Genomic DNA, 25,870 nt, shown 5'->3' on the forward strand with positions numbered 1-25,870 from the left:
CGGTGAGAATTACGACATGTGGTACTACGAGGCACTTCGCTGAGCGGTGCTGGGCCCCCAAGGAGCAACAGGGGAGCCTAGGCACTGCCGACTACCAGACAGGCTGGTGTACTGCCAGGCGAGCGGCGCCTACTTGTGGGCCAAAGAGTGTGAACCTTGGTTGAACACAAGCTGGTGGCATTAATACGGAAGGGAAGGCCGGAGCTCTACCGGGCGCAGCTTAAAAGAGAATGTACAGCGCGTGACAGAGGTGCTCCAGGGGAGCAGTGTCCAGTGACTCAGTGGCCTCCAGTAAGACAGACGGGCATCTGCATGGTGTTGTTAGCGAGGCTGTGCAGCGCATGTGCTGAATACATCAGACACTAATAGTGAAATACATGAGCGATCACAACAAAGAGTGCACTAGAGCTGTGGGGACAGCAATGAGGCACCCATGGGCGATTGAGGAGGACCGAGGGGATCCCTGCACCGCAGAGGGGGAGCAGATTACACATTGCAGCCTGCAGGTGATGCCCCTGGTACTTGTGGCTGGTGAGACGTGGGCATTTTTTCTCCGAATTACGGAGACAGGCAGCCTGATCACAGAGAACCTGACTGTAGAATTCACGACGTCACCCACTGTGGGGATTGTCCACTGAATGCTCTGCTAGCCAAGTGGCACAAAGAATGTTTGACTGCAGGTGGGCCCAACACCCCCCGGTTGCCCTAGTTCAGTAGCCTGCTGCTGCTGGAGCTCCCTCACACTGCGGGCTGCCTGCGAATGCCAACGACACAACTCGTGATGGGCCGATTGCGAGACAAGTCGCAGCAAGGACAGACACGTGCAGGGAATCTGGACCCCCACAAGCACGCCACAGTGGGGACATGGAACCACCGGCGGCTTCTCTCGCGGCCAAGATGGATTCTGTGCTTGGAGCAGTAGAAAGGATTGGCACCACCCTGGAACAGACCAAGGAGTCTCTGGAAACAAGGATTGGTAAGGTCACATCGGATTTTACCCTCCTCCACGCAGATCATCGTAAGCTGGCCGAGAAGGTTGCGGTACATGGCCAAGCAATCCAAGAGCTTCAGCCCAGCACCAAGAGTCACACCGCAGCACTACAAGACATGATTGACCGGGTCCATGCGCTTGAAGACTGAATAGACGATGCGGAAGGGCGCTATCGCCACAACAACATTCGCATGGTAGGCCTTCCAGAGGGGGAGGAAGGCAGACACCCGAAACAGTACGTAGAGCGCTGGCTGCGCGATCTCTTGCCCCAGGGGGCGTTATCGCTGCAGTTTGTCGTGGAGAGAGCGCATAGGGTGCCGGCGCAGAAGCCCAGGCCAGGAGCCAGGCCCTGCCCATTCCTCTTCAAACTCCTCAATTACCGGGATAGGGATGTGGTGCTGCACGAAACACGGAAGTCAGGTGATCTGAATGTGGGAAGCAGTCGAGTTATGTTCTTCCCGGACTATACCGCAACTGTGCAGCGGCGAAGAAGCAACCACATGGTGGTGAAGCGTCAACTTAGGGAGCTGGAGTTGCCTTACTCCCTGCTGTTCCCGGGCCGGCTGAGAGTGGTTGCGAAAGAGGAGACCCAATTCTTCGACTCCCCAGCAGAAGTGTGGGATTGGCTGGAGGAGTCAGGGCTGTGGACAGGAACACGACATCCGGGTTCGGATAAAGGCAATCTGACGGAGAGGAGACCCCAACGACGAAGGCGGCGAGGGACGTGCCATTCTGCAAGGCCGGACCCAGTCGCCCAGTCCGGACAAATCAGAATGGAACGCCGGGAAGTTCTAGAGGCGGTGGAAACCCTTGGGACTGTACATAGCAGCGACCGCATAGAGGCCTATATACGAAGTGCTCCGGGAACTAGTGGCTCATCATCTCCGTCCACTGTAATTTCTGAGAACTCGAACCTGCCAGCGGTGACTCCACAGACTGCTGACCAGATTATGTGGTATTATGAAGCTGTGCTGAGCTTAGACATGGTCAATTTACGCAAGTAGACATTTGATTTTTTCAGTTTTTTCCTATTTCTCTGCACGTGTTGTTAAGCTACACTGCACACTAGGGGTGCCTTCAGGGCCTACACAGGCGCATGCGCAACACCAGGGGACAACCTGCCGAGTGCGGGGGGGTGTATGATGCTTGACACTGCGTTCACCTGGAGCCACGGGCGCTCTACCATGACCCGCACCGGACCTGCGCGCTAGCCTAGATCACGACACATTGATGCACCTCCTGTATACACCGGAGGCAAAGGGGGGAATAGTGCAGATAAGCGATCATCACCAAACGCACCCCACTAGAAACTGCACTGGACTAGCTCACAATTGACTGTTGTTTCTGAGGTTTGGACGGATGTCTCTCTGGGGATACGCCCCATTTGTTATATTGTGTGCAGTTGTTATGTTGTTTACATTGCAGCACACGGATGTGCTCTCCTCAGACCATGGTACTGACTCCCTGGTGCGGACCTGCACCCCAATCCGTGACTGACTAACCAGATTAACAATGACACGTACTAATTTTGTGACCTGGAATATACGTGGCATGCACACACCCTTCGAAGCGTTACTCTATCTTTTCCTACCTCCAACTGCATCTCAGTGGGTATCGCCCTTTTGCAGGAAATACACATGACCCAGACGGAGCTTGACCGGCTTCACAGGCGTTGGAGAGGGCAAATATATGGCACTACCTTTTCAGCGCATGCGCGGGGTACACTGATCTGGGTACGAGCAGGCACTCCTTTCATCTGTGAAGAGGTGGTAGTCAATCGGGAGGGCAGGTACACCCTTATGCGGTGGAAATTGAATGGTCAAGTGATGTTGCCTGGATCGGTATATGCCCCTAATGTAGACCAGCAGTCCTTTCTAACACAGCTGTCACAGGTCTTGATCCCCTATGCTGGGCTACCATGGCTGCTTGGCGGGGATTTTAATATGGTGCTGGCTGTTCACTTGGACAGATCTTTTCCCCCTTTCTGCGCGACAACAGCGGTGTCCAATGCACAGGCGCTTGGGGACTGGCTTCCTAACTAGGTGCTACAAGACTTGTGGCGCATTCTCCACCCGACTATTTATTCCTATTATTCAGCAGTCCACGATTTGCATGTCCGGTTAGACAGGATGGTGGGTTACCAGTCTTTGCTCCCGCTTATTGCGCAATCAGAATATCTGGGGCAGACGCACTCCGATCATAACCCTGTGTGGTTCCAGATCAGCTGGGAGGCGGATGCCCGCCTGTACACACATGGTGACTGGAGCCGTGCGCACTGGAGGACTTAGAGTTTCGCTCTTCCCTTGGAACGGCTATTCAGACATATTTCGATATTAACAAAGGGACGGCGAGCAACGCACTAGTTGAATGGAACGCCCACAAAGTGGCTGTCAGGGGACACTGCCTGGGAGCCACGTGGAATATGCGTAAGACGCTATTAGCCTCCCTTTCACGCTTAGAAGCCAAGCTATTACAATATGAACGTGAAGGAGAAGTGGGGGGGCAGACATACATGCCGACTGTTGGACCTCCGCGCTCAGCACGCAGAGCTTCTGGAACGTCTGCGATGTCACAATTACACAGGGCACACGTCCGGAACCCACGCCAGGGCTGATAGAGCGGGCCACCTACTGGCCTGGCTGCTAAGGCAGGAGGGAAGCCATGCATTTCGCACGGCAGAGGGGATGCTACCCGATCACTACACGCAGCTGTACAGAGCCAGAGGAATTGGCCCTAGGCATATACTGGAGAGATTCTTGGACTCTATCCAACTACCCACAGCTCCAGAGGAACATAAGGAGGCACTTAATGAGCCTCTCTCCTTGGAGGAAATTGGGGAGGCGATCATGTCCATGGCGCCTGGGAAGACGCCAGGGCCGGACGGCTTATCTGCTGAGTACTACCAAGCATACGGTGAGTCCCTGACGCCATTACTCCTTTCGATGCTGGAGGCATACCTGGTCTCCCTGCCTACCCAGACAGAGGCCCCACAGCTTTAGGATCATATAGACCCCTGGCGATGCATAATGTAGATTATAAAATGCTTGCAAAAGTAGTGGCGGAACGGTTGGCACCGACGGTCTCCCACCTAGTCAATTCTGACCAGAATGGGTTTGTCCCTGCGAGGTGCACGTCACTGAACCGACGGAGGTACTTTCGGGTGGCAGCTGAGGCCATGCATGAGTGGCCCAGAGCGGGATGTCTTATCCTCGACCTGGAGAAGGCATTTGATTGCCTAGAATGGGGCTACCTGTCGGCGGTGCTGCTCCGATACGGGTTGGTCATGGGGTTCCTCCAAAAGGTCGACCTACTATACAAAAACCCCACAGTCCGAGTACGGCTGGGCCCCTACATCTCTGATGCTATACCAGTGGTTCGAGGCACCAGGCAGGGGTACCCCTTGTCCCCGTTACTGTGCCATCCCCCTAGCCATTGCTATACATGCGACTCTGGGGGATGGCATACCGTTGGGGGACGCGGTCGAACCAAGTGCCGCTCTACGCTCTACGCTCTCACAGGACTTTTAAGTATCCTTTCCCACTCCTTATCCACCAGTGACTGACCCAAGTACAGCTCCCATTTGCGGGGGAGTGGATCTAAGCTGAAAGCCGCATGTGCCCACAACGATGCCGTAAACCAGCAGACCAGGTGCCTATATTGCATGGTTAGATGCTGACTGGGCTCCGTGGTCACATCCCCCCATTTGGCAGTCAACCTTGCTATCAGGAAGCGATGCGCTAAAAACCCTCCAGGTGGGAGCCCCTCTGCCACCAGGGTCTCGTATGGTATGAGCTCACCATCCTGGTTTAAATCTCCAAGTGTGCGAATATCACCATTCCACAAGCACAGGAGCCGTAAGCAGCCCTCCTCCACTGGGGGATCCCTCCAGGGGTATTGCAGGTGCGTAAGGGACAATAGTTTTGGCAAGATATAGAGCCCTCCGATAGCATTTGTATGTCACCGCTAAGAGGAGCGGCGGCGGCCGCGCAACGGTAGTGGCAGGGTGAAAGAGTCTGGTTATTCGTTCCTGCGAGTATGGCCGCAGTGTTGTGGCCGTATCGTCCTGACCCTTATCTGCCAGCCAGCGGCCGACCCATTGCAGCTGAGCGGCAAGGTAGTAGTGTTTGAAACAAGGAGCAGCTAGGCCTCCCTGATCCGTCGGTAGATATAACTCCTCTAGTGCCAGTCTATGCCGAGCGGAGCCCCAGATAGAGTCCCGTAACATCTTAGTGAGCATGTTAAAAAAGGCGCCAGAATAAATAGGGGCAAATTAACTGAGTGAGTTGGTGTATGTGAGGGACGTGGGGCACATACCTGGACAGCCGTCCCAACTGCTGCAGACCTTCGCCAACGTCTCGGGGCTCCGAGTGAATGTGGGTAAATCCTGTCTTTACTCTTTTGGAGAGGGGAACACTGACCCGGGGTACTTTCTTGGCGGTACACAGGTCCAATGGAAGGAGGGTACCTTCCATTACCTGGGGATACAGATCTATTGCTAACCAACTGATCTGTTTGATGGGAACCTGGGGAGGGCAGTCACTGCACTAAAATTGCAGGTGCTAAAATCGCAGGTGCGCTTCTGGAGCACACTTCCGCTGACGACCACAGGCAGTGTGGCACTCGCCAAAATGGTCATGCTCCCTCGTCTCCAGTACTACTTCGTTAATTTGCCCCTATTTATTCTGGCAGCCTTTTTTAACATGCTCACTAAGATGTTACGGGACTCTATCTGGGGCTCCGCTCGGCATAGACTGGCACTAGAGGAGTTATATCTACCGACGGATCAGGGAGGCCTAGCTGCTCCTTGTTTCAAACACTACTACCTTGCCGCTCAGCTGCAATGGGTCGGCCGCTGGCTGGCAGATAAGGGTCAGGACGATACGGCCACAACACTGCGGCCGTACTCGCAGGAACGAATAACCAGACTCTTTCACCCTGCCACTACCGTTGCGCGGCCGTCGCCGCTCCTCTTAGCGGTGACATACAAATGCTATCCAAGGGCTCTATATCTTGCCAAAACTATTGTCCCTTACGCACCTGCAATACCCCTGGAGGGATCCCCCAGTGGAGGAGGGCTGCTTACGGCTCCTGTGCTTGTGGAATGGTGGAAGGCTGATATTCGCACACTTGGAGATTTAAACCAGGATGGTGAGCTCATACCCTACGAGACCCTGGTGGCAGAGGGGCTCCCACCTGGAGGGTTTTTAGCGCATCGCTTCCTGATAGCGAGGTTGACTGCCAAATGGGGGGATGTGACCACGGAGCCCAGTCAGCATCTAACCATGCAATATAGGCACCTGGTCTGCTGGTTTACGGCATCGTTGCGGGCACATTCAGCTTTCAGCTTAGATTCACTCCGCCGCAAATGGGAGCTGGACTTGGGTCAGTCACTGGTGGATAAGGAGTGGGAAAGGATACTTAAAAGTCCTGTGAGTATCCCTAGAAACATGCGGTTACGCCAAATACAGCTATTCATCGTCCTTAGGGCTTACGTCACGCCTGAACTGATTAACAGGTTCTTTCATCATAAAGATGCGCTGTGCCCTAGGTGTAGTGAGCTGGGGGCAGGATTTTTGCTATGGAGTTGCCCTAGGCTGGATACATGCTGGCGCACAATTAGTGGGCTGCTGCAGGATTGCACAGGTCGCACCATACCCTTTGATTGGCCTGAGTACATATTGCATCACTTCAGGAGGACCCTCTAAGGACAAGGTAACGTCCCGGTTCCTAGAACGGGAGCAAGTGGTTGCAAAACGCCTTCACACGAAGAGGTGGAAGGCACATAACCCACCACACACAAGGGTGTGGAGCTCCTCATTTCAGGCATGGGCTAGGGCAGAGGGGATTGCCATTCGAGCAGAGGAAACACTGGGGCTGCGGAAGGAGCCTATTGCGGCTCACTGGGAGCAGATGCTTTGTGCACTTCAGCAAATGGACTGGGAGAGACATGGGAGACACCCGGGGTGTAGATAATGACCTCACAGGCGGAGACACACCACATGCCAATGCACTTACGTGATATTCCGGTAACACTTTTCTCTTGCTTTAGTCCTGGTACGAGTGCAACCACAGTAATGCGGTCGTAGCTGCGGAACGCATTGGGGGCCCCAGGGGTGGGAAATGGGGAAGGGGAGAGGGAGTTAAATATGCATACGTGGGTTTATGCTGCTACTGTTATGGTTCCTTTGTTTTCTAAATAAAGCATCTGTTTCAATGATCAAGGTGAATGGTCAGTAAAGGACCGCACAGGTTAGGACTCCTAACTTTAGGACTCCTAAACTGAGAAAAATCCTAACTTTAAGACTTTCGGTATTCACAGAAGGCATTAAGGAGTCCTAAAGCTAGGAGTCCTAACTTTACTACTCCTAAACTGAGAAAAATCCTAACTTTTCGACTTTCGGTATTCACAGAAGGCATTTAAGAGTCCTACAGTTAGAACTCCTAACTTCTGTGAATACAGAAATGAGTAAGTGCCTACTGTGAATACCAAAATGGTAGTAAGTTTAGGATTTTTTCTTAAGTTACTTCTGTGAATCGGGCCCTGACTGACTGGGCGGCCCTTCTGGGCCACCCAAAACTGTCATGCGCATTCCCCTGTTCTCCATGCAGACTGCATTACAGCCTGCATGGAGAACATGTCCACCCCTACAGCCCCTGGCTGAGCGCCGTGTCACAGTGCTCAAACCAATCACAATGCTCTATTAGAGCGTTGTGATTGGCTTAGGGGTCGGAACTTGTCTGCCTACTTCCTGTTCGGACCTGGAGTCAGACACAGGCGAGCAGAAAAGAAGATGCGGGATCAATAAAGCAAAAACAAAACACAAGAAAAATTGCACACTAATTTAGAAAAATAGAGTACATTTTAATCCATTATTTGACCCCAAAACAACTATGGGAATCTGGCTCTTTATGTGATATATTAAAAGGTTCATATACCATGTAAAAAGTACAAAGGGTCCCTTATGAGTAGACAGGGGCTTGCAATGCAATCTTAAGGTGCTCTATTATGGGAAAGTGTGGTCAAGCAGCCTTAGGCAACCCAGAGGAGTGCAAGACAATTGCAAAATACACACAATGATTAATAAATGACAACATGGCTCAAGGAGATCCACACCAATTTATAAAAATACTAAGTACCATACCTTTATATATTATTTGGTATCAGAGATAAATTGTTCAGGTAAGTATGTTTTTAAATAAAAAATCTTTATAAAGAGGTCACAACTGCAATTTCTGAGTTCTGCAATGTTTTCCTACGGAAGGAAGAACAAGTTCTGTAAACAGGTATAGTACAGCAACCTACAAGACCAATCTCCAGGGGTTAAAGTGAGTGGTGGCTTAGGTCCAAGGCAGCACCAACATTACACCACCAGCAGGACGGGGGAAGCCGGGTGCAGGGTGCTAAACAGCATTGGTAGGCCAATATATTTCAGTGGAGATAGGTCACTGCTGAAAGAGGCTATAAGCTCTGGCTGGAAGGCCAATCAGCCTGTCGGGGTGAACCAACAGGGGGGGAGGGGGGATGGGGGTGATTCAAGGCTTGGAGTGCTTTGAGATGTAGGGACAACTGGGGTCCTCTTCTCTACAGCCCGGTGGTGACTAATGCAAAGGTGTTTTTAGGCGTCAGGTTTTCTTACCAGGAGCAGTTGCGGTCAACGGGTGCTGCATGCAGAGGCTGCAGGAAATGTCAGTGACTCCATGAGGGGTGATATCACGATGGACTCAAGCTATGGAGGGCTGGGGAACCTTGTTGGCATTGGTGGCTCACTTCAACTTATGACCGGAAATGACGGGTGCAGCGGTGGCTTTGGGGGTCGGGTTTTGGACATTCCAGAGGCCTAAGAGGCTTCTCTTTTGGAGATTCTTTTGAATAGGTCTGCTGCTCATGGGAGGTCTTGAATTTTTTTCAAAGGCAGGCTGTCCTCCCAAGTTTCAGGAGTAACAGCTGCAGGGCGAGTCGACTTTGGCCCCATTTTCGATGAGGGATGTGCATCTCTGGTGCCAGGGGTCCCCTAAATACTGACTTTAGGGGTGTTAGGGAAGTGTAGGGTAGTAGTCAATGAGCTACAGACCCTAGGGGTCACTATGCCCCCTATATAACCACTTCCTGTGGGAAGTGGGCATAATCCTGTCAGAGAATTCCTAAGTATGCCTTCACAAACATCGCTACTTCTGAAAATTCGTGCCCACCTCACAGTAGTAGTGGTGGTACTAGCTGGAGGGGGCACGCCTACCTGACAAGCTAAATTTCCTGCCTGTTTATGTGCCAAGTGGGCTCTCGACAGGGGGAATTGGCTTCCTCTCCTGTGAGCGGAGTCAGATTAACATTCCAAAGCCGGCAGCCTCTTTGAAGCTCACCGGCTCAAGGAGGCTAATCAGCAGTTCTTCTGCGAGAGGGGTGTTACACCCTTCTCCCGGACAGGCTTATGTTCTTGGCCTCCCGAGAGCAAGGGCTCTCATCCTAGGATGTCAGAACTACGTCTTAGGTGGTAGACTGGCAGAAACCAGGCTGATAGGTTTTCAGGAGGCACTTCTAAGGAGTGCTGCGAGTACATGTATTGGTAAATCCAACACTGGTATCAGTGTGGGTTTTCCAATAGGAAATGTTTGTTACCAAAGATCTCTATTTTCAGAGAAGCCATTGTGTAGCTGGGGAACTCGTTTTCATCGATGTCCAGCAAGTTTTAAAATGGCTTCCCTGTTTACTTGTACTGGCAGTAATAGGACTCACCAGAATAAGGGCATATCTGTTCATGCAGGTATGCACTCATATGTAATATTCAGCACCCTGCATTAGGGCTGCTGTAGGGGTGACTTACAAATATTACATGTGGTTGGGGACATTGCACACAGGGTGTTGTGACATGTCTCATGTTCACTTTTGTCTGCACCAAGACACGCAGCTAAGCATGGGCGAATTTTGCGAATCTCGCGTTCGCGAATTTTGCAGATTTGCGAACTCGCAATCCGCAAAATCCGCGAATTCTCGCGAATTTGCGGATTTGTTTTTTTTTGTGTTTGCGCGGGTTTCTGCCAGTTCGCGAGGGTTTTGTACAATGTCGCAAATTGCGAACTTACCTGTTGGGTCGCAAGTTTCGCGAACTTGTTGTTTCTACGTGTCCAGCCTGTTTGGGACACTCTTCTTCATCACTGCCACTCTCTGTCACCACTGCCACTCTCTGACTACTCATGCCACCCTCTGGCCCACCCATGCCACCCTCTGTTTCATCACAGCACCCTCTGGTTGTCCAGTCAGTGTACATTATTGTGGCAACGCAAGCACACCTTCCCTGCCTCAAGTGACCTGAATTAATTTGGGGCTGATTAATGTGTCACAGAATATTTTTTTAGCTGGCACCTGCTTCCTTAGTGCTTCCTGATTAGTGATCTTTTGCACTTGCTAAGTGCTTTCATTGTTGCAAAATTAGTTACAACACCTGCCCTGCCCCAACTGACAATAATGAATTAGGGGCTGATTAAAGGATTTGAACTTCCAGCCTGGCTCCTGCTTGTCTCCCTTAGCTGTAGTTCAGGACCTTTGTGGCATATGTGTAACTATTCTGAGGTTCAGAGCAGGGTCACATAATAGTTGCAACTGGCAACTGAACTCTGGAGGGGCCCCTCAGGAAGCACTACAGGAAATGGCTACTAATGATGAGCCTGAACTTTTGAACCTGGTAAGTAGTTTCAGTTTTGCTAAGATCGTATTTCTGCAATTTTGCACTTATTCGCGGGGCGCGAAGTTGTACTGGGAAGCCGCAAACTCACGCGAACAGTGCGAACAGTGCGAGCAAAATCCGCTGCTCGCGGATTTGCGGATTTTGCGGGAGATTCGCGAATCTCGCGGATTGCGAATTTACCGAAAATCCGCAAAATCCGCGAGCGAAACGGATTTTCCGCCCATGCTTACACGCAGCCTGCAATGGCAGTCTTGCATGTGCTTGGTGAGGGGTCCCTTAGGGTGGCACAATTTGTGCTGCAGTCCCTAAGGGCCCCGTTAGTACCTCAGGCCCTAGGTACCAGGGTGCCATTTAATAGGGATTTACAGAGGGTGCTAAAGGTTTTGCTAATTGGTGGAAACAATTGTACAGTTTTTAGGGAAAGAACACTGGTACTTGAGACCTGGTTAGCAGAAATCCAGTACACGTGCGTCAACGTTGCATCAACTACCAGGCAAAAAGTGTGTGTGGGGGGAGGGGCACTGCAACAAAAACTCAGCATTCTACAATGACTAAAATCCAATCAGTTATACATTTTGAAAGTTTTTAATAAAAACTAGCATCTAAAAGATCAAAGCGCCAACTGCGGACATCTAGTCGTGCGAGACCGGGTATTGCAATGGAGCCTGGTTCGGATACTAGAAGTAGACTGGACCTGGTCGGTGCTTACTTTCGGACTTAGAAGAATTTTCAAGAAAAATGTCCTGAGAAGGTAAAGTTCAGCGGGGCAAGGCTGCAGTCAGCTTTAAGGAGGGTGCATTGGAGAGCCTCAGGACAAAGTCGCAGTGAAGATTTCCTTGTTCAGACGTAGTCAAATGTTTGAAAGGTGAAATTCTCCAGTGGCATGAGGCAGGAGGCTGTACCTGAAGACAATTCTAGGAGGTCGTTTACCCCTTTGGCGAAGGACCATTGAGAAAGATTTGCTGCTGCTGAGAAGAACAGAGTGTGAGCAGGTGTGAAGTCAGCCTGATCGGCGATGCACCTTGGGCGGATCGACGAGCAGTTTAGTCTGGCCTTGCCCTAGGTTCTCTGAGCAGTATTTAGCAAAAAAAATGTTTAGCCTAAGTCTTGGATTTTGGCTAACTGGGCACCTTTAGCACCACAACCAAGGGTCCAGGACTGGTGGGACACCACTTGGGGGTTCAGGACTCACTGGTTCTTGGTGCCGGTTCAAGATGGTGGGAGCCTTTTATGTCCCTGTGGCTCTGAACAGGAGGCCAGCAAACTACTAGTCCTTGGAGTCACTATGGAAGTCTTGGGTTCAAGTGAAGTTTCAGAGCTCAAACAGCAGGGCTAGCCTCTGAAGGTTCAAGGCAGGCTCCAGGCAGCAAAGCAGTCCTTCCAGGTGCACCATGGCGGTCTTGTGGAGTACACAGAAGGCCACAGCAGTAGGCAGTCCTCCGAGAGTCCTTCCACAGATCCATAAAGCGAATTGAAGAGTGGGTCTGATGGCCCTAATATTATACCTAGTGCCTCTTTTAATGTTGAGAGAGGTTTGTAGACGTTTCTCTTTGAAGTACTTGGAATTTACTGACTCCCCTCCCCCAGCTCCAAGCTGGCTGCAAAGATAATGTGGAGGTGACAAGACCTTTGTGCGAAGGCAGTGCACTGCCTATTCAGTTGCAAGTATGGCTGTGCCCAGCTATCCCCATCCTGCCAGCAAATGGCCCATTCAGGCACACCTAATCCCTCTATTGTGTGACTGTCTTTGAGGAATTCACAAATTCTAATGTCAGGTACATCCAGTTATGGGACCCAGGAGAGACTTTAGGCACCAAATGGCTACGGGCAGGAAAATGCCAACTTTCTAAAAGTGAGATTTTCAAAATCGTGGTAAAAAATCTAACTTTACCATTAAAGGTGACTTCCTATTATAATTTCATAGATAACAAACATGAAATGCCTACCTGGTCCCAATAAAAAGTAAGCACTTATTAAATGTAACAAGCCAACCCAATCTTATCATATTGGACAGGTTCACCTCACAATATTGAAAAATTCATTTACTAGGTTTTTCACTTCCGGGACATGTAACACTTTAAAGGACGTGCACAAACTTTTAAGTACAACGCACACTGTCCTATGGGCTATCTGGGGCCTACCTCATGGGTGACTTGTATACAATTAAAGGGGAGTTTAAGGCTTGGCAAAAGGGTTATATGTCAAAATCAAATTGCCAGTTTAAAACTGCATTCAGGCTGCCATGGCAGGTGTGGGGCATGTTTTAAGGGGCTACTTAAGTAGATGGCACAACAAGTGCTGCAGGCCCATTAGTAGCATTTAATTTACAGGTCCTAGGTATATGGTATACCACTTTACAAGGGACTTATGAGTAAATTAAATATATCAGGTGTAATCCAATTTAACCATCTTTAGGACAGTAAGCACAAGCACTTTAGCACTGGTCAGTATTTGTAAAGTGCACAGAGTCCTAAGGCCAAAAAAAACGAATTTCAGCAGAAAAATTGAGGTAAGTAGGGAAAAGGTTTGGGGAAAGAGGTCTAACAACTACAAAAAATCTCAACCTTTTCAAATATCACCCTACATAATATTAACCTGCACCTGAAGCCCTTACTTGTCTATCCCCAGTAACCCCTTTCAAGCACTTGTTCCAAAATATGCTAGGACTGGAATTGTGGTACTAAAGTGACCCAGGCCTCATCTATTTGGGAAGTGGACTTTAGATTAATTAAGAGATGACATACCAGTTGAGATTGATGTAGGGATATCTGTGTGTGTGTATGGTAGGGATTTTGACAATTTTAAACCTCATCTCATTCTTTCATATTGTCTTTTCTCTCCAGCAACATTTACCTTTAACCCTTCACTATCACCTCCTCCCTCTCTTGCACATCTTCTGCCTCTGATCCCCGAGTCTCTTTTCTCTCCCTCCTTCTCCCCCCAGGCGTCTGCACTGCACAAGGAACTATATTCACATCCACCTCTTTGCATCCTTCATCTGTCGTGCCTCGAGCATCTTTGTGAAGGACGCTGTGCTGTACTCAAACTCTGTGCCTGAAGAGCTTGCAAAGGTCAGAATCGATGGTGCAAAGAGTGAGTTGGGCCACTCAGCAGGACACAGGCCACCAATGGCAAGTATCAATCTTAATATTGTACTTCAGATACTGACTCCTAATGATGCGCTCCAAAACATTTTAGGAGATGCCTGGTGGATATCCAAGTTAGGCCATACCGATTTGACCTTATTGAATGAGATTTATATTGGAGAGAATGTGGACATAAATGGCATATTAATGAAGTTTGTGTAAAAATAAAAATTGAGCTGACTCTACAATTGCTCACTTCTTCATAGTATTCAATTTCCACATATTTCACAAATGCTTACAGCATTCAGTCCTGTCTTATGTCATCTTCTTGTTGTGGCAGTTACTACCGCAAGATGCATGGGCAACAATCTAACATCAGGGTCAGAAGGAGTCTTCTCACAGGGGACAAACTGGTCTGTTGAGAAATCTAAAGTGTCCCTGACAGACCAGGGTCTGCAGTAGCTTGCTTTGCAGAGTTAGCCACATGTCAGGCAATTATGACGTCTGACTGATTGCGTCTGCAGCATTCTTAGAGATCTTTGAGAGCCACTTATCTGATAGGAAATATTCCAATCTCTTAATAAGAATGTTCACCTCTTGTAATAGCAGCAAATTTCTGCGATGAGGTACCCCAGGGCTTGCAGCACTGATTGTCCCAACCTGGAAGTCCCCCAAGTAAAACGAGTCCCCCAGTCTGCCAAAGCAGACTGGTAGAGCCATTGTGCACTGCTAGGCCAACTTTGCCATTGAAAGCAATGGTAAAGCCACCACTTCCTCTGGACATGTGTGTAAGTCACACCTCTGGCAGGCCTATCAAGTCCTAAAGGCAGAATATGTACTATGCATGTCCGGACAGAAAAAGACACAAAACTGCTATTTTTACTGAAGAAAGACTTGGTTGCCCAATAAGTGACTACAACGCTGTGCGTAGTTAGGCAGGAGGAGGGATTGGCCTTGCCATGAAGATCTCTGTCAGAGCCTAGGCTCTGCTAGTAGCGTTTAGTGTGGGACTGGCCTATTGTAAATACGTTTGTATAGGGTTAAGGCTCTGTTTAGCAGGGTTTGGTGAGAGACTGGCTGTGCGTGACCATGCCCTGCGCCAATCGCCTGGTTGACACAAAAATTGTTTCCCAAATCCGCTGGAGTCCAGTGGGAATGTAGGGCCTTGCTGGCTCCATCAGGTCTTGAAAAAAGATTCAGAGGATGCAATGTAGCAAAAAAAAAAATTATAATAATTCAAAACTTGACCTCGGGCGGAGTTGGGGGTGTTGTCTTGTCCCTTTGGAACCGCACTCTGGGTCCTGATTCTAGGGAATCAGGGTACCCCATCCCTGCTGCCTTATACATTTCTTTTTGTGTATCAATTATGTTATTGATAAAATTAAGAATTGAGAAATACCAGCAAATACAGTGACATGCAAGTCCAGCGTATACCCAGATAGAGATATAAAAGTTTACTGTATTTTTCCAAATTAGTAAGAGATTTTTCTTGCGTTTTTTTACTTTATTACTGTTTAAGTGCTTCATACATACTTTACACATTGCTTCTAAGGTAAGCCTGACTGCTTTTGTGCCAAGCTACTAGAGGGTTAAGCACAGGTTAATTTTGTGACTTTTAGCAGTCGCCCCTGACAAGGACTGTGGCTGTTGTTTGAGTGGGGTTTCACCACCTCATCCAACAACCCAATTTCTCACACCTTAATTGTGCAGTCTGCAGAACAGTTCACTGACCCACTCGTGAAAGGGATTACAAATGCAGAGGCTATGCTAAAGACAGTGGAGATTGGGGGCGTGGCCGCAGCGGCGATCGGAATGGCCACCTTTCCGTGAAGCTCCTCCATGCGGGCTCCTGACGGCGGCGACTGAGATGTAATCCGCCACTCCTGTTCCCCACATCCTTGCGGATCCGAGCACTGATGTCGCCCGACCATCTGGGTGACTTGAGAGAGCGCGGGAGCGGCCTGCAGAGTGTGCACGGTGGAGGAGAAGCAGGGCCTTCGGACCTCAGCGCCATCTTCTCTAACTGCGCCGGATCACTGGTGAGTGCGCCCTTTCGAACGTCTCCTGCGGGGTTTCTCGCGCGCTGCCCATCAGCTTCGAGCTCCTGGGCTGCCGGTTCCCGGTGCGATCTCGGCCCACTGGCCTAGGGGGTGCCTCGATTTGCGGGCCTGTGCCGGGTGCTGGGCGGCGGACGGGGACTCTCGCGGAGGGACGACGGGGGTGGGGGAGTGCGGCGGCTGGGTGGCCGGGGGGCGCTGCTAAGTGATATTCGGCAGCCCCGCCCGGATGCACTCGTGGAGATCTTCGAATCCCTCCATTCCTCCTGCTCTAAGCGACAGGAGAGGGCCACTCCCCGCTCCACTGAATACTGTGGGTGCACTTCGTACTTGTAACTAGGCCCATGCTGCAACTCGGAACTGGGCCCCTGCTTCAGCCCGACGCCATAACTCTCCGCACGAGAGGCTGACCTGGTTCTTATTCACCTCGACTGAGCGCAATTCACAGTCGGACGCCGAGGACTACCTGTTTGTGGAACTGTCTGGAGCTTGGTGTTACTCTGCTGCTCTCCCCCATTAACGAGCTACCGCACCGTCTCTTCCAACTCAATTACACCCTCGGGACTACCGTGGAGATGGGGAAGAGAGACCCTAACCAGAGGAAGCTTAGCTTCGATAAGACCCCCCTTCTTGCTACGGACCCTCCACCTGGTTCGGCAGCCGGAGCTTCCAACTCGACAGACTTGGGGGACGCCGCGGCTCTGGTCGCCACCATTATGGGTGAAATGCGTGCCGGCTTCAAAGCACTTGACACCTGCTTCGACAGCCTAGAGCAAAAACTAGCGGACATGGGCTCCAAGGTGCAGGCCCATGACAGAAGGCTCGATGTGGCTGAATCAAGGATATCGGACATAGAGATGGCTCCTCGAAGTCGCTTAAGAGACTGGAGCGGGTTGAGAAAATACTTAAAGACGTGCCCATCAAAAATGAAGACTTGGAAGCGCGTAGTTGGAGCAATAGCATTCGCATTCTTGGCGTGGCGGAGACGACGGCCACGGGCCGGTTCGACACCTTTGTTGAAACTCTTCTAATCGAACTATTTGGCAGAGACACCTTCACTGCGGGCTTTGTTGTTGAGCGTGCACACAGGTCTCTGGGGCCTAAACCTCGCCCTGGCCAACTACCACGACCCATTATCGCCAGAATCATGAACTTCCGCGACCGCGACGCAGTGTTACGTGCGGCACGTGAGGCTGGGGAAATACAGTGGCAAGGCAGCAAGCTGTCCTTTTTCCCTGATTTCACACTGATGGTCCAGGAGGCACGTCGCAAGTATAACGGAGTTAAATCCACCCTCCGGAACATAGGACTGAAATACGGTATGTTGTACCCAGCTAGGTTGAAGGTGGATGTGAACGGCAGATTCCGCATTTTTGACTCTCCTGCTGAAGCGCAAGATTTTTGCCATGGCTACAAGAAGCAGGGCTCATCGGCAGCTTCTGGTTCCGCGCCGAATACTCCACCTCGTAACGACACACAATCCAGTGCTGACCTTTTTGCTGAAACTGGCCAGGGCTGACCGCTCAGCGTTAACTAATTTTTGCACCCTTCTCGTAATACTGTTTATTGGATGTGGTCCTTCCAACGTTTATTGACTGGTCTCCTGTTCGGAAACCGCTTGTTGGGACGCCCGCCTGGAGTGGCGTTGCTACCCCCGATGGCACAGGCCTTGTTGTTTATATTTTCTGGGGCTTTAACATATTTTTTTTGCAGCAATATTGTTTCTTTGAACGGTCACTAATTTTTGTAAATTGCACTATTGTTCAGCAATTGTCTGGGGATTGCCTCTCGGGGGATTCTGGGAGGCTGGGTGCTGGGTGCTAGTTGGGATATATTTTGTTTCAGTTGTCATACATGTTAGTGAGTAGTTGCGAGTATCATTGGAGTAGACTGTCGTATGCACACTTGCTGAAGAATATCTTTACTGTGGAGTTATGGCCAGGATAGGTGCTGGCCTATGTGGCGCGACATGGGGTGGATATCCACTTTTTGCAAGAGACTCATTTGGTGCAGTCGGACGTGGTCTCAGTGGCCAGGGGTTGGGGGTCGCACAGAGTGTTTTCCTGTTATAGTAGATACGCTAGGGGTGTAGCAATTATTGTACACAAACGTGTCCCATTTGTAATGACCGGCAGCAAAACCGATGAGGAGGGCAGATATGTGCTTATAATGGGAGTGCTGTTTGGATATAAGATCGCACTGGTGGGAGTCTACGGCCCCAATGTGGATTCCCGGCCTTTTTCCAGGACCTGCATATGACGCTGCTTCACTCAGACATTGATTTGTTGGTTCTGGGGGGAGACTTTAACATATTAATGAATCCTGACAGGGACAGTACTTCTCCCTCTCCTGACAGCAAACCCAGGGCCCGCGCAGTGCTGGAGGAAATTTGCTCCCACTTTTCCCTAGTGGACATAGAGGCTAGACTGCACCACCACACACCCGATTACACGCATCACTCTGGCTTCCACAATACAAGCACTAGAATCGATTATTGGCTCCTCTCCCCGGGAATTGCGGGCTGGGTGGATGGCCTTTCCACGTTGCCTCGCACCCTGTCCGACCACTCTCCCATTGTTTTGACTTTAACGGTCCCCAGATTGGGGGGGTACGAAAGGCAGTGGCGATTTCCTGGTAGGGCTCTGCTAGACCCGATAGAAGCTGTTTCTTGGGCTGATTGATCTGCTCGACTGTGCTCGCAGTTTTACCGACTTGACTCATTCTTTGTACGTTGATGGCTACTTTTTCTTCGGTTATTGTATGATTTTCTTTTTTCTTTCCCGCTGTTGCATATGTATGTAATAATTGGATTGCTTTCTTGTGCAATAAACAGATTTACAAAAAAAAAAAAAAAAGACAGTGGAGATTACCCTGAAGTGACACATTGAAAAATGTTAAGCCATCCTACAACCTATCCAGAATACAGAAACTACATTCGAGAATAAACCCTGTCGCAATAGACCTATACTTACAGCAATCACAAGAAGCTCGCAGACTGACTGAGAATAAATCCATTCTCTTTGCCCCACTGTGTGTGACCTGCAGGCAAATGTAAAAGAGCTAACTGTGGTCTTGAGGTTTCTATGCAGCAGTGCAGAAAATGCAGGCGGGTGAGTATTCTATAAATAGCTGCTTGACAATATCTATGAGAGGGACCCCCCCCCCGCAATTGTTATTGGTGGAATTGCCACATTGCATGAGGGGATGCCCACTGGTGCCTGGAGTGCCTCCCAGACCTATGGTGACCAGGTTCCTCAATGTTCAGACCCTGATCACATACTGCAAATAACTTGGGAACATGGAAAATAAGAAATTGCATATCTTTCCAGGTTACACTACCCAGGTACAATGTCAGAGGTGATCCTTTATGGACATTAAACAAGTGCTACAGAAACATGAAGTCCAACATGCTCTTTGGTACCCAGCAAAATTGCAGATTACAGTGTTGGAGCGTCACACTTTTTCCACTTCACTGGACAAAGCATGGACTTGGATGAAGAGTGCTGGGATGCCTAAGATGGACACTGGTGGGAAAGCACATCAAGAAAGCAAACCCTACAGAAAAGATGAAGGAAAGAGAAAGAAATCTTTGGTCTGATCGATCAAGAAACAAATGGCGAAAAAAAAAACATGACTTGTGGAAGACATTTCAAAATACAGAGATTGGCATGAATTGGCATTGGCATCGGACTCTGACCACTGCACTATGAATAAAGACGAAAACTTGGAAGAGCCTCCACATCAGGTATAATGGAGCGTGGCCCAATGATAACTCCCCTGAATTCAGAGCACACTGCATGATAAAGATTGGGACAACGCCAGCTCGATGAACAAATATACTGACTCTCCTTGCCTCCCATGGCATCACAGATGGAGACACGATGTGTGACTGGTACATTTGGGATGGGATGGAAACAGAAGTGTTAGACATTCCAGATTTAGTTTGAGTTTTGCTGGGGGGAGGGGAGGCCCAGGCAGCAGTACTCAACTGAGTGCATCATATGCACCCCACAACCTTCAACTGGAAATAAAAGCTATTGGTGATCTGACATAGGGATATAGTTACACGAGCTTCAGCCTTGGGGAATGGCAACAAATCAGCTGAAGTACACACTGCAAGTATCAATAGGAAAACCTGTGTCAAAAGCACTTTAGCAAGTGAATTTGGTCACAGGTGTGCATAAGCCACACATTGATCGGTCTGATTGACTGGGATAAAACGGTGCACAGACTTAATATCGAGGTTTTTTTTTTTCGACCCACAGAAATATAGAGTTATAAGTATCGGAGGGACAGAATATCGACATCAAGAATATCGGTGACCAGAATATCGACCTTAAGGTAAGAAATATCGTTTTTGTTAATATCGAAGTTAGTAATATTGTTTGCAAAAATATTGTTGTTAATAATATCGGTGTTTATATTATTTTATATGTATGTGCTCCACATTTTATGTTATGTTTTGTATTTATTTTAAAATATATGTATTACATTTTTAGAAGTTAGTAAAAAAATTTCAAGTAAATTGTGCGTTTTAGTACCGTAGTGGGTTGTGGGTCTATAGTGGAAAAAGGGTGGGAAGTAATTTAATTATAATAAAGTAAATACAAATTTTTATTTTTTGGTATTGATAATTATTTATTGTTAATAATTGTTAATTGTTAATTAATTGTTATCAATTGATTAATTGATAATTATATTAATTGTGTTAATTTAGTTTAGGAGCTGGCTGTGGGTTTATAGGGGAATACGGTGGGAAGTAATTTATTATAATTAAGACATTATTAATTTTTATTTTGTGATATTGTTAATTAATTTATTGTTAATTAATTATTAATTGGTAATTAATTTTTATTAATTGATAATTATATTGTGTTCATTTTTTTGGGAGCGGGTTGTGGGTTTGTAGGGGAATAGGGTGGGAAGCAAATTAATTATAATTAAGGCTTCCTGTTTTCCGTTTTTATTGATTATTACATGAAAAAACAGACAGAAAACAATGTGTTTTCTGTCTGCATTTATTTTTAACGCCTTAACCGCGGCAGTTATTCAACCGCAGTGCGAGCGCTCTATTAGGTGGGCGGGGCTCTGTTGGTCGTTGGCCGACGGCAGCACTAGAGAGGTAGTGCTCCCGTCGGCCAACGGCCAACGGGAGCACACAAGGGGTTAAAAGTGGATAAATACAGAAACTTGTGCTTCTTTTAAGTTATTCTACGAGCTGTCTTTCATGAATTATAAGCCAGCAACTAAGCAGATGGGCAGCATGGGAAATTTAAGAACAGGATGAAATTTCTTTAAATAACTGCATATGTCAACATACATTTATGGTATTATGCTAGTATTTACCAGTGGATGTATTGTTACGTAATATTTAGCAGCTTAAATAGATAAAACACAACAGACCTCAAAGTAAGAGTGCGCATCTATCAGTTAAATAGATACAGAAATGTGCAGTTTTACAACTTTATTTCTTTGTAAAACACAAAATAAATATGGATAAATACAGATAAAGGGGCCCAAAAATAAATATGGATAAATACAGATGGAAATGGCCAAAAAATAAATACCATAAAACCGGGAACCCTGATTATAATACATTAACTAATAATTATTATTTAATGATATTCATAATTAATTTATAGAAAATAATTAATAATTGGTCATACATTTTTATTAATTGATTAATTGTTTATTATATTACTTGTGTTCATTTATTTAAGGAGTGGGTTGTGGGTTTATTGGGGAATAGGGTGGAAAGTTATGTAATGTTACTAAAGTAATTATTAATTTTAATTTATTGGTATTCATAATAACTTTTTTGTTAACTTATTATTAATTTGTTATTTAATTAAAAAATATGTAATTGATAAGCATGTAAATTGTAACCCTTGTCTATCCAACACTTTCCCAACAGTAATACTCTCTGGGGTGGGAATCGTAATTTTTACCCCTACGCTATCCAACACTTTCCCTACTGTTGCACTCTCTGGAGTTGGAATAGTAATTTTTACCCCTATGATATCCAACACTGTCCCTACTGTTGCACTCACTGGAGGGGGAGTAGTAATTTTGACCCCTACGCTATCCAACACTTTCCCTACTGTTGCACTCTCTGGAGTTGGAATAGTAATTTTTACCCCTATGATATCCAACACTGTCCCTACTGTTGCACTCACTGGAGGGGGAGTAGTAATTTTGACCCCTACGCTATCCAACACTTTCCCTACTGTTGCACTCTCTGGAGTGGGAATAGTAATTTTAACCCCTAGGCTATCCAACACTTTCCCTACTGTTGCATTCACTGGAGTGGGAATAGTAATTTTTACCTCTTCGCTATCCAACACTTTCCCTACTGTTGCACTCACTGGAGAGGAAAAAGTAATTTATACCCCTACACTATCTAACACTTTCCCTAGTGTTGCACTGTCTGGAGTGGGAATAGTATTTTTAACCCCTAGGCTATCCAACACTTTCTCTACTGTTGCCTTCACTGGAGTGGGAATGGTAATTTTTACCCCTTCGCTATCCAACACTTTCCCTACTGTTGCACTCTCTGGAGTTGGAATATTAATTTTAACCCTTACGCTATCCAACACTTTCCCTACTGTTGCACTCTCTGGAGTGGCAGTAGTAATTTTAACCCTTTCCCTATCTAACACTTTCCATACTGTTGCACTCTCTGGAGTGGGAATAGTAATTTTAACCCTATTGCTATCCAACACTTTCCCTACTATTGCACTCTCTGGAGTGGGAATAGCATTTTTACCCCTACGCTATCCAACATTTTCCCTACTGTTCCACTGACTGAAGTGGGAATAGTAATTTTTACCCCTACGCTATCCAACACTTTCCCTACTGTTGCACTCTTTGGAATTGGAATAGTAATTGTATTCCCTCCGCTATCCAATATGTTCTCTACTGTTTTAGTTAATGTAGTGTATAATTTATTTAAAAAAGATTAAAAATATTGTAATTTTTAATTTGTTATATATATTGTTATATTTTTATTTATAATATTGTTGCATGTGTATATATATGTATTTATAATTTATCAAATGTTGTTACCAATGTATAAGTTATTAAAATAATTATTTATGAATGTTATTAAGTAAGTATATATATTTATTTTATATGTATATGTTTAATTTATTTTTACATTAAGGACCCTATTCCAATCTCGCTCGGAGGGGCTCCTGACGTCATCCGTCAGGAGCGATTCCATCTCGTATGTGCGATTTCCGGACGACTCCTATTGCTTTAAGAGCGAGGAAGTACGATGAGAGGATCACCTCGCGCTCTGACAGACTCGTACCCGTCAGCGACACCGTCCGGACGACTCCAACTTTATCGGCGCGTACTGCTCAATGGGTCCGACACCCGAACAACTAAGTATGATGCTCGTGTCGAGCAGCCGGATCGACTTGGACCCTCTGACTCGAAAAAGCTCCCGGAAGCAGACTGTGGCGGTCCAACGACTCGATCACTGTGGGGGTCCCAATGGTCCCCCCTACACATGCATGCACGGTGCAGGTGGGAAGGAGGCATCCCCGCGACAGGGGGCGCCTTTGTCTGAAACTTGCTTTTTTTGTCTATAGGAGCATATGTATGCAATGTTCACCAGGCTCCCATAGATATCAATGGGGCTCCGAGCGACCCGAGTCCGTCAGCGCTGTAGCGATCATACTCTGTCGCTAGGAGCCCAGGAGCACGAGTCAGTCGGAAAGCTCTACGGGCGTGAGTCGGCCTCAGGGCTTTACCAGCGATATCGGAATCAGGCCCTATATATATTAGTTATCATTTTTAAAGATTTTAGAATATTTTTAACTATGTTTCATTTAATTATATGTATTGTTTACTTCATTTTACATCATTTTTTTAACATTAAAAAAACGATATTTTCAACAACGATATTTTTGACAATATTTTGTTTCTCAATATTTTTGTACTTACAGTGATGTAGATAGGAAGTCGATATTCTTGACTTCAATATTTTTGTCACAATATTTTTGTACCTCGATATTGTGTCAGTGTTTCGGATAAAACGAGGGTATCACTTTAGAAGCATGCCAGACTCTTGAAAAGAGCAGGTTCATTGGCTGCTAGACACACATGAATAACATGTGCAACACTTACAGCTGTACTGCCTCAAATATGAGGGGCATGGGGCCTCGACCAGGTGCCAAAGAGGTGTTATCATAACTGAAACATAGGCAGATACATAATGCATGTTTATAGGAGAACTGTTTCACCAGGGCGGAAATGGAGAACCTGCACAGGAGATAACATGGACACTGGTGGGCTTCACATATTCAGCATACTCAATGGGGCTCACTGGTGTTGTTGATTCCCACAAGGATGCTTGTGTCAGAAGTACACAGACAAAGCAGTGAGATTCACTATATGAGAGGGAAAATTAGATGGCGAGGACTTCGGCAAGCATTTAGGCACTAAACGCCAATCAGGTTCAATTCTTTGACTCATTGAATCCAATGTTGGCAAGAATCCATGAAGTGCCAAGAGAAGGGGGTGACTATAATACAGTTTCAGATATCAATAAAGATAGGTGGAACCCATCACAAGAGTTTATAGGTTTCTGGAAAGTATGAGGAGGAGGATGGAGGATGGAGATTAAATCCATTAGACCTTGGCCAAAAAGAGTCAGATCACAACCTACTGCAGATATAAATTACACAGGCAGGATCCGCCCTGTGGTGCTTAAATGGTTCTTAAAAGTGGAGGCACTACTAGAGGCATCCTTACCATCCTTGGTTGAGGAACATATAGATCACTACTTTGTTGAAAATGAGGGCACAGTAGGGGAGACAACAATTGAGTGGGGCGTCTTTAAGGCTGTCATTAGGGTTGTGTGCTTAAAATCATCTATGACATTAAACTATCACTCAGAAAATACACACACTAGAAGACGAAGAATGTTACTTGGACATGAAAGCAGTAACGGATCCAAGATGTCATAAGAAGAATTGAAATGGAAAAAGAATACTCTTTGTTGGTAGAGAGATTGTGGAAGGGGGGGTTAAATTATAAAGAATACGTGTCCAGAAAGCAGAATGAGGGAGATAGAATAGGAGGCCTGCTGGCATGGTTAATACACACAGATGCGGAAAGAAAACCCATATGTGCTACTAGGTCTAAGACGGGTGATGTTTTGCATACACAAAAGGAAATCAACAGGGCCTTAGTGGCATATGTAATATTCTACTCGATACCCCATGAACCGGAAGAAGAACTCATTGGTTGGTTGTTACTTACAAGAGCGACTCACACCCCATTTAACGACAATTCAGAGCAACAACCTAGAAGTCCTTTGGCTATAATGAAAATAACTGTAGCCATAGACCAGTTAGCTAAGTACAAAAGGCCAGGGACTGACGAGCACCACCCCAAATTTTACTAGACCGATAAATTAAAGTTAGCCACAAAACTATTAGCTATGTATAATAATGCATTTGGCAAGGATATCCTACAGAACACAATGGGGGGCACAATTACCTAAAGCAGGAAGAGACCCGCTGACTGTTAAGTTCTGAAGACTACTATTCCTATTAATCTCAGAGTTTAAGATACTTGGAAAGATTATAGCTTATTCGAGATCTGGTACACCTGGACCGACATTGCTTTATCCCTGGATATAACACACATATAAATATTAAAAGACTATTTTCTGTACTAGCCCCAAGCACTGGCCATGAGGCTCCTTAGATATTGAGGCCTTTGATACGTTGCTTTGGCCATTCTTGTTTGCAGTACTGAGATGGAGCAAGTTACTGTATATGGAACCAGTGGCAAGGATCCTAACAGGGCAGTCAGACATGTTTGCAGCAAGGATCGATTAAAAGAGGCACTTGCAATGAAGCTACTGGCCTGTGTTTTATTTAGGAAGGGTTCAGGAATAGGAAATATGCTTTCCATGAGACACACACATAATCTTGCTCTAAGCAGATGACCGTAAATCAAGTCTGCCTGATATAATGGAAATATTACAGCCTTTTGGTGCAATTTCCGGATTACAGGTCAATTGGGAAATGTCATGGCTAC

The 25,870-nt window shown here is 47.1% G+C and overlaps 1 protein-coding gene across 1 annotated transcript in view; it reads left to right on the forward strand.

The window, feature by feature from the left end:
- Window positions 1-25,870, forward strand: part of LOC147716934 (parathyroid hormone/parathyroid hormone-related peptide receptor-like) — a 296,895-nt gene that overhangs the window by 194,755 nt on the left and 76,270 nt on the right. Inside the window, exon 6 of the mRNA XM_086919829.1 lies at window positions 13,616-13,802. Within this exon, the coding sequence (XP_086775955.1) occupies window positions 13,616-13,802 (187 nt within the window). The remainder of the gene's footprint in view (window positions 1-13,615; window positions 13,803-25,870) is intronic.

The sequence above is a fragment of the Lissotriton vulgaris genome, chromosome 5, assembly GCF_964263255.1.
Source record: "Lissotriton vulgaris chromosome 5, aLisVul1.2, whole genome shotgun sequence".
In the NCBI taxonomy this organism is placed as follows: domain Eukaryota; kingdom Metazoa; phylum Chordata; class Amphibia; order Caudata; family Salamandridae; genus Lissotriton; species Lissotriton vulgaris.